This window comes from Xiphophorus maculatus, chromosome 5 (genome assembly GCF_002775205.1).
Source record: "Xiphophorus maculatus strain JP 163 A chromosome 5, X_maculatus-5.0-male, whole genome shotgun sequence".
Taxonomy (NCBI): Eukaryota; Metazoa; Chordata; class Actinopteri; order Cyprinodontiformes; family Poeciliidae; genus Xiphophorus; species Xiphophorus maculatus.
This window is the reverse complement of record NC_036447.1, coordinates 5,925,420-5,938,083: the sequence shown is the minus strand read 5'-3', so window position 1 is coordinate 5,938,083 and position 12,664 is coordinate 5,925,420. Positions and strand designations below refer to the sequence as shown.

Genomic DNA, 12,664 nt, shown 5'->3' with positions numbered 1-12,664 from the left:
TCACTGCTGCCCCGCCCCTTCCTCCGCTGTCATCATTGAAGCTACTATCCGCAATGTTCGAAATAAATAATGTCTCTTCTTTTTCTGGTTAAAAGCTCAAAATAAAGAGGGGGTATCAACACCAACCGGGCATAAGTCATTTTTTTCTATCTGTGTTTTAAAAAAACCTCAGAAAGCAAGTCCGTGAAAGCTACGTCATCGGTATCAAAACGTCGATTTACGTAGGGGATACGTAAGCGTGGAGTAGCCAATCACGCGTCGTGCCGTTGAACACCCGGCAGAAACAAAAGTACCAGAGGCAGAAATTAGCACTTGCTAGTAAAGTCGAAATTTTCCTAAGCGCACCAGCTAACTTGTTAAAACGTGTTGATTATTGTCCTTTACAGTTCGGGGTACGGTAAGTGGTTATTAATTACTATGTATGTTTTGTTTTTTTCTTTTATTGACGATGGCCAAGAGTTATCAGTTGGTTCAATAATTGTTCAAAGCCTGTTCAGCTGGATTTGACACTGCACACATTTCATCTGCTTTAGCTCCCGATCCAAACTCATTATATTCTAGAAAACACAGTTATTTTTGATTGGTGGAAGCTTAATTTGATTTGTTAACACCGAAAAAGGACAATTTTAAGACTCTTGGCTTGACTTGAGACAAGCTTTCCTCTGGTGCAGTTTGAAAACTACAATATCTCCCAGTCAAACTTAGCAATGTTAGTTTGACCCTAAAGGCAGTTTTTGCAAAACTCAATCTTTAATTGGTTAAATATTTAATGTGCTAAAGCTCTAGAATTGTAAATAATAATAATAAATCATGGTTTAATTAATCTCAAACTGTGTTTTATTTATTATGTAATAAATATACCCAGTTAAACATTATATGTATTTTGAATTTCCTACATAACCTTTTGTATCCTATTCAATAATGCTGTGAAAAGTAGGAGATGCTGGTGTTGTCTAACGTTGTCAGTCATAAATATTTCCCAAAACACCAAACGTTGTAGCTAACTGCTGCTCTTAGAGCATGTATAGTGCCTGCTGTGTTGTTGATGTTATACATGAAGACATAACTTTGTCTGTTTCCCATAGGCTACAATGCTTTCTGCAGGAAATGTTCAGAGTTGCATCAGGAAATTAGAAGGTCTACTGCGAGTGATTAAGTACCCATCAGATGTTGATTACAGTGGGTAAGCCTTCCCAAGTTTCCCATTACAAAAATTATTGTAAGCCATGGAATACTTTCCCATTGAAACCTGAATGTTCTTGCTCAATGTGGAAAACTATAAATTATAGGACCGCAGGTCTGAAAAACTATGTATTTCCAGACTTTATTTATTATCCTTTCATCTAATTGGGATAAGGAACTTGACAACAGAGAGACAGAGAATGCTTTCTTTCATGGAAATTATTCATTATGCCAGGAAAGAAACTTTAAGGATAACTTTTGCTACTACAGTTTTTGTTCTTATTGTCAAAGTCATGCCAAAACATCAAACGCTGAGTTTTCTACAGTGCATTAAGTCAGTGTTTAAATCTAATCAGCTGACATAGCAGTTGCATTTGTCCTCAATGTTGATGGTGTTTGTTTCTGCATCAGGCTTTCCAAAGGAGACCCCTCCTCTTTTCTCCCCATAGTGAGCTTCACCCTCACCACATTCTCTCCACCTTTTGCTGAGCAGCTTGTGGCAGCTGGACTGGAACTGTCCGGCAAAACCGACCTCAGATTCACTGACACGCTTTATAAGGTAACATGGACCCATGTAGGGAACAGAAAGAGAAAGCTCTGTTACATCACCATCAGATTAAGATCTGCTGACTAAAGGAAACACAAGTTTCTGGCTGCATTGGAAAGTTTTTGCCTCACATATTTTTTTCTGATGATAAAAGTTTGGCACAAATTTATAGTGTCATTTTACTTAGTTCTACAAATCTATAGATTCATACACTTGTTTGCATGTTTTGCCTCCAGGTTCTAAGAGATATCTTCCACTATAAGCCCATACTGACCAAGGAGCAGTTCCTCCAGTGGGGGTTTTCTCAGAGGAAAATCTCCTTCATCTGTGACATCATTAATCTGGTTCTGCAGAGACATAAGCAGCTCCACAAGGTAACACGCATTTAGAAGGAAGGTCTGAGAAACGGATCACTTGGGAACAGATTTAAATCCAGTCATTTAATAACAACGTAAAACTTGACAGTAACTCAGATTAAGCTGATTCAGTACAGATATGACAGTTTTTCCACAAAAAAAATATCAACATTTGTGTACTAGGTTATAATATTATGTAATTAAGATCATCAGTACTAGCTGTGTTTTTGTTGACCATATAATTGCACAATTTGACATTTCGTTAATAGAACTCCTCAATGGAAATGTGGCAATTTAGAAAAAAACTCATTTTTTGATACGTTTTGATTTGGATGATTTGTTTACTTTTGGCTATATGTGAATTGGTTTATTTTCCCTCGCAATTTTTTATTTCAAAATAAATAAAAAATTATTTTTATAGCAGAGGACGATAGCAGAGCCTGTTTTTAATGACTTAAAGTGAACAAACTTCACCTGGGATTTTTTTTTCTTTTTCAATGGAAACACTGCAATTGTGAAGTTGTGTTTTTTTGACATTAGAGGAATATTGACAAAGACACATTTGTAACTGAAACACAGCTACTACGTATATACATGTAGCATTTAGAAAAAAGACACAGATGTAATAATATGAAGTCAAAACACTACATTAGTCAGCTGCTCAACAAAAATAATGCTTCCAAAAAGTTTTACTGTGAGGAAATACATGTATGAAAACTATACAGACAGTTCCATATTACTATTTTCGATTATTTGAACAGTGTGTGTGTTTGTTTTGTAGCCCAAAGTGAGATATCCTACTAAACACAATCTCAGAAAGAAAAGTCATCTGACACCCACTGATGCAGATGCTGTAAGTCTAATACTGAGATTTATTCCACCAGGAATTGATATGTTTTTATTTTTAACAAAGTTCCATTTTGTTTTAGGCGTCCAAAATCCCGTTTGTGGAAGATCACAGAAGAAATCCTTTCCATTTCGCTAATCCAGCCAAAGGAGACACTTTTTCTGCTGATAATGAAGGCTCTACCCATCACTCTGAAATATCCCCCTCTGGTTTGTCTGAAATCCCAACTCCAGATGAAGAGGAGTCAAAGGAGAGCTTTTTATTTGTAAGTGTAATGAAAAATAGATTAGATCATGGTTTGTTAGTATTTATTGAATAATTTAACATTGAGCACACATTTTTTTTTTATTAGTCATTTCTTTCTGTCTTTCAGTCATCTGAGGTGGATAGAAGACTCTCGGCCCTGGAGGCTAATATACACACTCTTATGTCTGCATTCAACAAGCTGGATATTCTGGAAAAACGACTCAAAGAACTGGAGTTCAAAAATGAAAATAAGGTTTATATAATATTCAACTTTTAAAATCTTAACTTATTAGTTGATTTTCAAAAAAATCTAATAATAGCATTTCCTCACCATCAACAGTTAAAAAGAAGTGTGATATTCTCTTTCATCTTCAGAATGATGAGGAAGTTGTTATGGTACCCAAAGAAAGTTGGGAAAACCTGATGAGCAGAGTGGTGTTACTGGAAGCTAAACTGGAGCTAAGGGATGTTCAGGTTGGGCATCAAACTGGAACAATTTAATTCACTGATGTTGAGTCTTTGTCTGTAAAAGAGACAAAATATAAGGTTAATTAGAAATATTCCAAACCACGTATTTTATGAATACTTTTTTCTCCTTTTTGTAGCTTAATGCTTCATTGCCAGCAGAGCCACTCATCTCCCCCCATTCCTCCCTTTCAGCTGTCGATTCCTCACAGGTGAGAACAATTTCTTACTACTCAGTATCTATCAGGCAGTCACACTCGAATCAGCATGCTTCACACAGACAGGTGTGTATGTTTAGCAAGACAATTGGCAATTAGTTCATTGGGGGTCGGGCGCCCACACCAAGGAGGGGATCTCTTGAAATAAATTACATGTATATAGTTAAGCCCACAATTACCCATACACCTGGCAGATTTCGATTTAAAGTTATTTTTTTCATTCAACCAAGAAAATTGTTTCTGATAGGAAATGAGGCAGGCATCTCTAAATATAAATAATTTTTAAGCTTTTAAAAATATTGTTTTTATTTGTATTTTAATAAAAAATATAAAACAAAATGTATAGCCTTCCCTGAAATCAATGGACACAGCTTTATGGATGTTAGAGCAATCTTTGTTGTCTTTTCATGTCACCTTCATTATCATGCATCAATGCAGATTTATGTGTATTTGTTCCAACTTGCCACCAGGGGCGCCATTGGCACAATTTTATTTTTCTCTCATTTTGAGCTGTTACATTTTTATAAGACAGCTAATAACTTTTTATATTGCATTTTATGAGTATCATTAGTAGAGAATACACACTGACTTTATTTTGAGAAAAAACCTGATGCTGTTTTTTTGTTTGTCCTTGTTTGTTTATCCAGAAAGATCTAAAGGAAAGACTGCAGAGGATTACTAACATGTAAGTTTTCCTTTACGTCATAATTGTTCATTAGATGCCATTTAGTTCCCCATTCTATTCAATTAGACATTAAAGCAGTGAAACCATGTTTTATTTCTGTTTAATGGTATGAACAGAAATTTAACATACTAAAGTTACTCTCTGCTTTGGATTCTCTAATAGAAAGATCAGTTAAACCCTCAGACCTTTATTCTTTTATAGCTCTGTTTTTCAACATTAGGGTTGTTAAGCTGGTGTTTTATTTTACCTTTTTTGTGTTCTTTTTATTTTAGGATGAAGGAAACTTCTAGTCTGTTGAAGAACAAGGAGTCCTGCACCATCCTGAGTCTAACTTCTGATGGTGGAGTCACATCTTAGCTCAAGAGCTAAATTCACACTTTTCTGCCTTTTTTTAAAGTTTATATATATATATATCCCAAATGATCACTTTTATCAATGCATTAAATTTACTACCAGATAACCTTTTGACATTAAATGATTTGTTTTTAAATGGTTGTGAATGTGTATTTTTTTTTTTTACCACAATGTAGTGTTTATTTATTCTCTCCTGTATTATTGTCAAGCTAAAACAAAAACAAAACTGTCCAGTTGGGACATCCATGCTGATCTGTCTCCACTTCTAAAACTGTCAACAATGGGCACATGACCATTACAATTGGACTCCAGAGTAATAAAAGTAGACGGTCTGGTATGATGAATTATGTTACAGATGCACTTTGCAGCTCCCATGTTTCAACTACTGGGACTGAAAGGATTTCCTGTTAACATTTTTTGCTAAGAGATACCACAACAAGGCTTTGGGGATCCAGAGGAATCCATGCCTAGATGGGATGTTTTGGAAGCAAAAGGGAAATCAACACACTATTCGGCAGGAGGCCATCTTGTTGTCCTGAGTCTAGTTTATGTCAAAACAAAAAAAAAGCAAAGACACAAGCTACCATTGTAGTATGACTGTCCTAAATAAAGATTGGAGTATAGTAGCTGATCATTGCAAACTGTAAATTGTAATAATTTAAGAAGTTAAAAGAATCACACAAAAAAAAGAATAAAAATGAATATCACTGAGAGGAAAAAGTGCCTTCTAACAACCAAAGCTATGTTTACATCCGTATGATTTGATGTAGGACACAATGAATGATGAAGTAGAGACCTGTTTTACACTGACCTGACAGAACACAAGACAAGTTCAACAATGCTGTTTGATCCCTAGCTGCAGCAGAGCTCAGAACAAACTTCTTGAATCACTTTTGGGTTATTTTTACAGAATCATCAGGACCCACCTTCCCCCCCATCCAAGGTTTATACAGCTCTAAGTGCAACCAAAATCTCTGCAGACCCCACACATCCTGGAAACAAACTATTTAGACTTTCTTTCAGGTTACTGGTAAAGAGTGCTATTTGCAAATATCAGCTGTCACAGAGACAGTATCTTCTCCAGGCTTTCTTTGATAACTTAAAACTCTATCTTCTCCACAGCACCTGTTTGAGCAGGCTACCATCAGGCAAGCTCAGAACATCTTGTCTGATGGGTCACATGTGCTCGCATCAGAATATGTTCTTATGAACTCTGGGAGAAGGTTCAGGGTTCCCCTGTGCAAATATTACTGTCTGAAACATTCATTTGTACCACTCTCCATTAACCTGATAAATGGCAGATTGGCAGGGCCTGGACAGAGTAACAAGAGGTCCAGACGATGACCAAGAGTAGTATGTAGAGGATGTATTGTATGTGAATGGAAATGGTTATGGGGATGTACTGCCGAACTGACATCTGTGCTTTTATGTATTTTTTTGTTTTTATGTATTTATTCATGGTTACTGTCCTTTTGGATGGGCTTTTATTGTTGTGCAGTTTTGCCCCTGCTTCCAAGATAAATTTCTTCTATGGGAGACTAATAAAATTATCTTATATTATCTTACATCACATCTATGCATATTAGCATTCATTCGACTGTCTTCCTCTTGTAAAAAAACACTATATATATATATATATATATATATATATATATATATATATATATATATATATATATATATATATATATATATATATATATATCCATATACTGTAGATATATATACTAAAAGCAAAGCAGAACCAAGAGTAAATTCCTTGTGTACACAAAGTTACAGGTCTGATTTTGAATGGTGGTATGACTTACTAACCTTTAGGTTTTGTTAAAATTATTGTGACAATTTTATTCAATTGAACAACCTAGAACTGCTGCTTCTTAACTTTCTTCCTTTTTGGGAAATTATACATCGCACACAGAACTAAGACTGGTCTAAAATTACTTCGTTGTATTTGTAAATTGTATCCAACAGGTGGCGATAAAGAGCTGACCGTGAATTACAAGATTGGAAAATTTTACTCCCCTGAGCAGGTCTAACAGGGTAATCTATAAATATGAAATAACACAAGACCCATTCCTTAAGTATCAGCAGTGAAGTAAGTCTGGTCTACAATAACATATTTTTCATCCCACGTTCAAATCAGAGCGTTTTTAGTGAAAGGCCTGAAGTTGTTGCTTCGCCTGTCAGATTACGCATTGGGCCCTTTAACCCACGGTAAACGCGGGAATAATTCCCCTTTCAGTGTAGCAGGGTTCTGTTGCGTTTGATTTCGCTGCTCCAACATAGCTTCCTCTCTTCTGTGCACCATGGAAGAAAACAAGCTGCCGGACCTGCTGAATGGGTAAAACCTCGCTTATATTACAAATGACTAACACATGTGCGAAGGGTCAGATAATAACTTGAATGTTTCGTCATATGCGGTTTGTTTTATCTCAGTCTCCAGTCTGAGAGGGCAAGTCAACATGTCTGACACATGTATTAGACACGAAAGTAGAGGTGTGGTCGTGTTAAATGTGTTTGTTACGTTAAGATAGACCGTAAATAATTGATATATTTGAAATAAGTTTTCTACTAGTCCTATGTACGACTTTTTGCTTGCACATGCGCATTACCGTCCTCTTCGATTGAAGGACTTTTACTTCTCCGCCTCAAAGATTTTGTCTGGTGTTTTTCCTCAAGCAAAATTTTACTCAGTCTTATCCAACTCGCGATGTTTTAAAAGTTAACTTAGATAATTATTAGTTGTATATAAAAAGCTGATAATGATTAGCACAATCACCAGGTTTTAATCCCAAAATTACAAGGCTTTAAATTTGAGTTTTCTGACCTGGAAATTCTGATTTAAGAGTAAGAAATGAAATCTATTAAATTAAGTCTTCATCCTCCACATTACTTATGTCAACTATTACTCAGAAGTCAGAACAAAAAATTCAACTAGTCAGAGACAAGGTTGTTTAAACTTTTCTTTTCTCCATAATTCATTAAACTATATTCTGTCTTTGTGTGTCTACAGAAGTGCGACCCGGAAAAGGGAAGACTACCTGGAGTGGCCAGAGTATTTCATGGCTGTAGCCTTTCTGTCAGCACAAAGGAGCAAAGACCCAAGTTCACAGGTGAGTGAGAGCGAATGGACTGGAATGAAGCTACTAAATACTGTGGCTAGGGGTTGACGGTTGCATTTTTATTAACTACTTAACATATTTAGATGTTTTAACAGTTTTTCTTGCTCAGGAGTTGACAACAGTAGCGAACATGGAGTGTTTCCTTTAGTATTTGTGTCAAGTTGAATGCAAAAAGACCAAACTGTGTGTGTGTGTGTGGTAAATAACTGATGTTTTCAGACCCTCTCTCTCCCGGCAGGTGGGCGCATGCATAGTGAATCAAGAGAATAAGATTGTTGGCATTGGTTACAACGGCATGCCCAATGGTTGTGATGACGACCTGTTGCCCTGGTCTCGTTCTGCTGATGACCGCCTCAACACCAAATACCCTTATGGTAGGAACACATCGCCAACAATGCGTCCCGCTTTTCCTTTTTCCAAATTTTGATCTGAATAAGGTACTCTTTGTTTTTTTTCATCTTTTTTAACAAAGCACATCAAAACCTGACATGGAGATTCTACAAGTTTACTTAAATGTTTTGGATTGTGTAAATGTATAAAGAGTAAGCTGTGGATGCACGATATATTGTGATGAACATAGATATTGCTCAGTGTTGGTCACCTTTAATGTATCGGTTCAATAAGTAAAACTGAGCCAAAATTAACAAAATGTTTATTTCCATCCTGTTGCTCTTTGTGTTTCGGAGCAGGAAGGGGTTGGTCATGTGATAGTGATGCTATTACTAACTGCTTTCCATTAACCACATAATTGCACAGTTTGGAATGACAAAAACAAATTTGATTTTTGGAAACATGCCAATTTTGAAAAAACAAAAGTTATTTGATAAAAAAATTTGCACTCGGATGAGGTGGATTTTAATGGTATGAAATTAGTATATTTTGCAAAACCTTAACAGAAACGCCTTTTCCGTGTCATGAGTCATGTGATCAACAATCGGATGTTACTACTGGTGAAAACAACCGGAAGTGGCATGAGGATGACGGCGTGCCTATTAATAAATTATCACATGAATAAACTGTTTCACATGTGATTTTAATTGCATCTCCTATTTAATCGAAACACTGCAATTGTGAAATTGTATTTTTTCAACATATGCAAAAATCTAAAAATTTGGGAGAATGTGCAAAGTTTTGTGCACATTTGTAATGGAAAGGCAGCTACTGTGTCACAAGGTTATGAGGTGTTTAACTGAAGTACAGAAGCAATGTCTGTGTAGTTGTTTTTTCACACTGTTAAAATAGTCATAAAATGTGCAAAATATACATATCATCAGTAAATATCGGTTATTGAACATAACAGCAAAATCAATATTGATATTTGCCCAAATTCTCATATCAGTGCATTCCAAGGAAAATTTTCTCTCAGGTCAAAGGTCCCATGGTTAGATGTGCGCCTTGTTTGTAATGTAACATGGATGTAAACTAACCCGCCTCATATTGTGCTGAGTCTGTGGTCTGTTTGGTCCCACAGTGTGCCATGCAGAACTGAATGCCATCATGAACAAGAACAGCGCTGATGTGAAAGGATGCACAATGTATGTGGCTTTGTTCCCATGCAATGAATGTGCTAAACTCATCATCCAAGCAGGTGAATGACAGAGTTAAAATAATATCCTCATACATAAGAGCCTTTTATTGTTATGAATTTCTAATTTTTACTTTTGAGATTATTTAAAGAGCAGATTTCACTTAATAGTTTGTAGGACTGCAACTAATGATTATTTTAATACTTGATTATTCTCATAATTAATCGGATAAAAAATGGACCGCCTACTGCATAAATGGACGGATAAAAAGTCTGCATACTCAAGTTACGAATGATTAATTACTAAATTAGTTGATATTCTCAATAATCGAATAATCTGATTAATTGCTTCAGCCCTAGTTGATTGCTGAAAAAAAAGTGTTTTCAGACTAACGCTTCTTTCATATCTGTTGTGTAACCTCTGATTGGTTGCTGTGGAAATCTGGCCACATATCAGTCTAACTTGTCTGTTTGGAAAATATTCTTTGAAATTTAGAATTGATAAACTATCAAAAAAAGTCTTCAGCAGGGCAACAACTTAAATCTGCAAAGTTGAATATCAGCTGTCTGCTGTAAATCTGATCTGGGTTGAATGTCATATAACATGACCTGATACATATACATGTTTAATATCTAAAATCGGTTCTGTTTCTCTACCTCTCTCCATCCAGGTCTTAAAGAAGTTGTGTATCTTTCGGACAAATACCATGATACGCCCGAGATGGTTGCTTCCAGAAAGCTGCTCAGCATGGCTGGAGTACAGTACAGGTAGATCACAAACACTGCTTGTTTCCTGCTTTATGTATTTATCTGCGTGTGATGGAGGGAAATTGAGCTTACTCAGGTATGCCTGGAGATTTAGTAGGTTGAGCTTCTTGTTTAGAAAAGTCTAGAGACCAGTTTTAGTCGTATTTTAAAAAGAAAAGAGCTTTTTTAAAAAGTCTTTTCCGATGTTGTCCAATGCTGATTTTTTTTCCCTCTTTTTTTCTGTCTGAAAAGTCACTGCATATAGTGACAAAGTTGCTAAGTTGGCAACAGTGGAGTGACTGTTAACCAGGCATGTGCATAAGTGACCTGATGGGCAGGTCTGTCTGTCAGCAGATCAAAACGTAAAAGTGGCTGATTCTCAGACCTTTGGTTTTTTATGATCACCAACAATTAAGGAAATCGGGGCAGAAATGTAAAACAGACAAAATAGTAACTATTAGTTTCTTACAACTTGGATGTAAACAAAAGTTAACTTAATCTGATCCTACAAGTTCAAAAAGTGGTAAAAATAAAATCTCCACCACTCCCGCTGATGTGTTCTTAATTGATGGGAGAGTTTAATAGTTTCTAAAATAATCACATCATTTCCAAATATTTTAATTATTTACAGATTTAAGCTCCAAACTAGTTTAAGTATATTCTAAAAGGACTACAAAAACACAAAAGTATTTTTAGTCTAGTTTCTAGTCCAACTAGCTTAGTTTTGTCTTATTTACTAACTTACAAGTAGCTTTTCAGTGAGATATAGTAGCTTGTTTTAAGTAAATAACTTCTTAAAATTGATGAAAACATCTAAGTTCTTCTGGCAGATTAATTCACTCATAATATTGGAAAAATGTCTTGTTGTAAGTCAGGAAAAATCAGAAAGTTATTTAAGTTTTTGTCCAATCTGGTTTCCAGATCTCTGCATGTATTTGATTTCAGAAGTCAAATAAACAATTTTTTCTCATTGTTATATTAGCCTTTTATTAGATCAGAGAAGTTTCTCTCTCTCTCTAGAAGCTGCTCAGCTCTCGTTGACAGAGTGACGACTCGAATGAACCGATTCCATCATGAGACAGGGGCCATGGCGAGAAATCTGATTGGAAAGGATTGACCTTTACCCTCTCGACATGCCCTGCTAGTGTTGTGTGCATCATCAACTCATCTGTGTGATTTGACCTTCAGTTTTTCCTCCGTGTTTTGACAGGCAGTTCAAGCCCAAAAGGTCTGAGATTGTTATTGATTTTAATTCCATTAACCACCGGGGAAACGCTGGACTCTGCCACCAGCGAGGGGAGCAGCTGAACCAAGCAGACGGAGAAAGAGCAGATTCTGCCGCTGTTTCCATGAACAACTCCTGAACACGATGCTGTTCAGTAGGGAAGTAGTTTAATCCTCACAGTTTGGAAAATAGCATTCAGCATTTTATTTAGCATGAGCATTGTGTTTGATGTTTTTTTTTTTTTTTTAATCTTTAATGATTTTTTCCCCCCATTTCTTTAATGGAAAAAAAAAATCTGTGTACGTTTTAAAGAGAGGTTTTATTTTTTGATCCACAACTTTACTGTAGCATTATTTTTTATTGGTTATAAATACTCTTAATGCTGGATATCATTGTTACTGTGCATCTCTCTGGATTGTTACAGATGTGGAAATTCGCCTGTGGTGTTTGCCACCATTTTATTAGTTTGCTTACATTTTAGACCCGATATGCTAAGGAAAGGCGTGTTTAAAAACACACACAAAACTATCTGAGCTAATGACTTTTTTTTTGTTACGCTGACAGTCATTGACAGCTAATCAGATGCACACCATTGAATTTGTATTCTTATTAATGAGGGAAGGCAGATGTTTACACCATCCCTCCTTCTACTATATTAGCCATCTGTGCCTCCCAGTGCAATAAAAGTGGGATGACAAAAGCTTAATGACTTAATGCTTTTTATTCTTTTAAAAACATGTACACAGTTTGCATAATTCCATACATGATGAAAAAAATACAGATTGAAAAAAAAGCTGTTTTTTTAAAGACGATTTACAATTGGCACAACTCTCCACCTAGTTACATGTGGTTTAGACGGGATGTTGGAATGACTAACCCCTCTGCATACCTGCTGATATTTGATCATATTCATTTTTGATAAAATGAACTAGGGTTGGTGTATGGGGGAATTTTTCTGCCATAATTGGAGAGCACACATTTTCAGTTTGAAAGCAGGACTCGCGATGTAGGGAGAAACAACATCCAGTGGGTGGCGCAGGTTACTGCAACCAATAGTAGCCACACAGACACACCCATTAGAAGGAAACAAACTCATCCAGTATAACACTTTAATTCTATTGGCTGACAGGTTGCCAGGCAACAGG

General features: G+C 36.0%; 2 protein-coding genes across 4 annotated transcripts; both read left to right on the top strand.

The window, feature by feature from the left end:
- The first annotated feature begins 268 nt into the window (after positions 1 to 268).
- On the top strand, positions 269 to 5,032 carry cep44 (centrosomal protein 44). Of its 3 annotated transcripts, XM_014475136.2 has the most exons (11): positions 269 to 397; positions 1,086 to 1,183; positions 1,594 to 1,741; positions 1,966 to 2,103; positions 2,867 to 2,938; positions 3,015 to 3,197; positions 3,306 to 3,431; positions 3,554 to 3,652; positions 3,784 to 3,855; positions 4,509 to 4,546; positions 4,819 to 5,032. In XM_014475136.2, exons 2-11 carry the CDS (start codon positions 1,092 to 1,094, stop codon positions 4,901 to 4,903), a joined length of 1,053 nt encoding a protein of 350 aa, XP_014330622.1. In that variant the 5' UTR covers positions 269 to 397; positions 1,086 to 1,091; the 3' UTR covers positions 4,904 to 5,032. The 3 variants fall into 3 exon arrangements, 2 of the variants coding, with proteins under 2 accessions (XP_014330622.1, XP_023190203.1); XM_023334435.1 differs by lacking the exon at positions 269 to 397 and having other exon boundaries at positions 1,091 to 1,183; positions 1,632 to 1,741; XR_002752806.1 differs by lacking the exons at positions 4,509 to 4,546; positions 4,819 to 5,032 and having other exon boundaries at positions 3,519 to 3,652.
- Positions 5,033 to 7,126: 2,094 nt separating this feature from the next.
- On the top strand, positions 7,127 to 12,221 carry dctd (dCMP deaminase). Its single transcript, XM_005810370.2, has 6 exons — positions 7,127 to 7,241; positions 7,914 to 8,013; positions 8,261 to 8,396; positions 9,494 to 9,610; positions 10,219 to 10,315; positions 11,505 to 12,221. The coding sequence occupies exons 1-6, from the start codon at positions 7,207 to 7,209 to the stop codon at positions 11,656 to 11,658; spliced, it is 639 nt and encodes a 212-aa protein (XP_005810427.1). The 5' UTR covers positions 7,127 to 7,206; the 3' UTR covers positions 11,659 to 12,221.
- Positions 12,222 to 12,664: the final 443 nt, after the last annotated feature.

Excerpts from the sequence above, each read along its gene's own strand:
- cep44 (XM_014475136.2), top strand. The coding sequence starts at position 1,092 with ATGCTTTCTGCAGGAAATGTTCAGAGTTGCATCAGGAAATTAGAAGGT. Across the intron at positions 2,104-2,866 it reads GACATAAGCAGCTCCACAAG|CCCAAAGTGAGATATCCTAC; the intron begins GTAACACGCATT and ends TTTGTTTTGTAG. Across the intron at positions 3,856-4,508 it reads CAGCTGTCGATTCCTCACAG|AAAGATCTAAAGGAAAGACT; the intron begins GTGAGAACAATT and ends TTGTTTATCCAG.
- dctd (XM_005810370.2), top strand. The coding sequence starts at position 7,207 with ATGGAAGAAAACAAGCTGCCGGACCTGCTGAATGG. Across the intron at positions 8,397-9,493 it reads CAACACCAAATACCCTTATG|TGTGCCATGCAGAACTGAAT; the intron begins GTAGGAACACAT and ends TTGGTCCCACAG. Across the intron at positions 10,316-11,504 it reads ATGGCTGGAGTACAGTACAG|GCAGTTCAAGCCCAAAAGGT; the intron begins GTAGATCACAAA and ends GTGTTTTGACAG.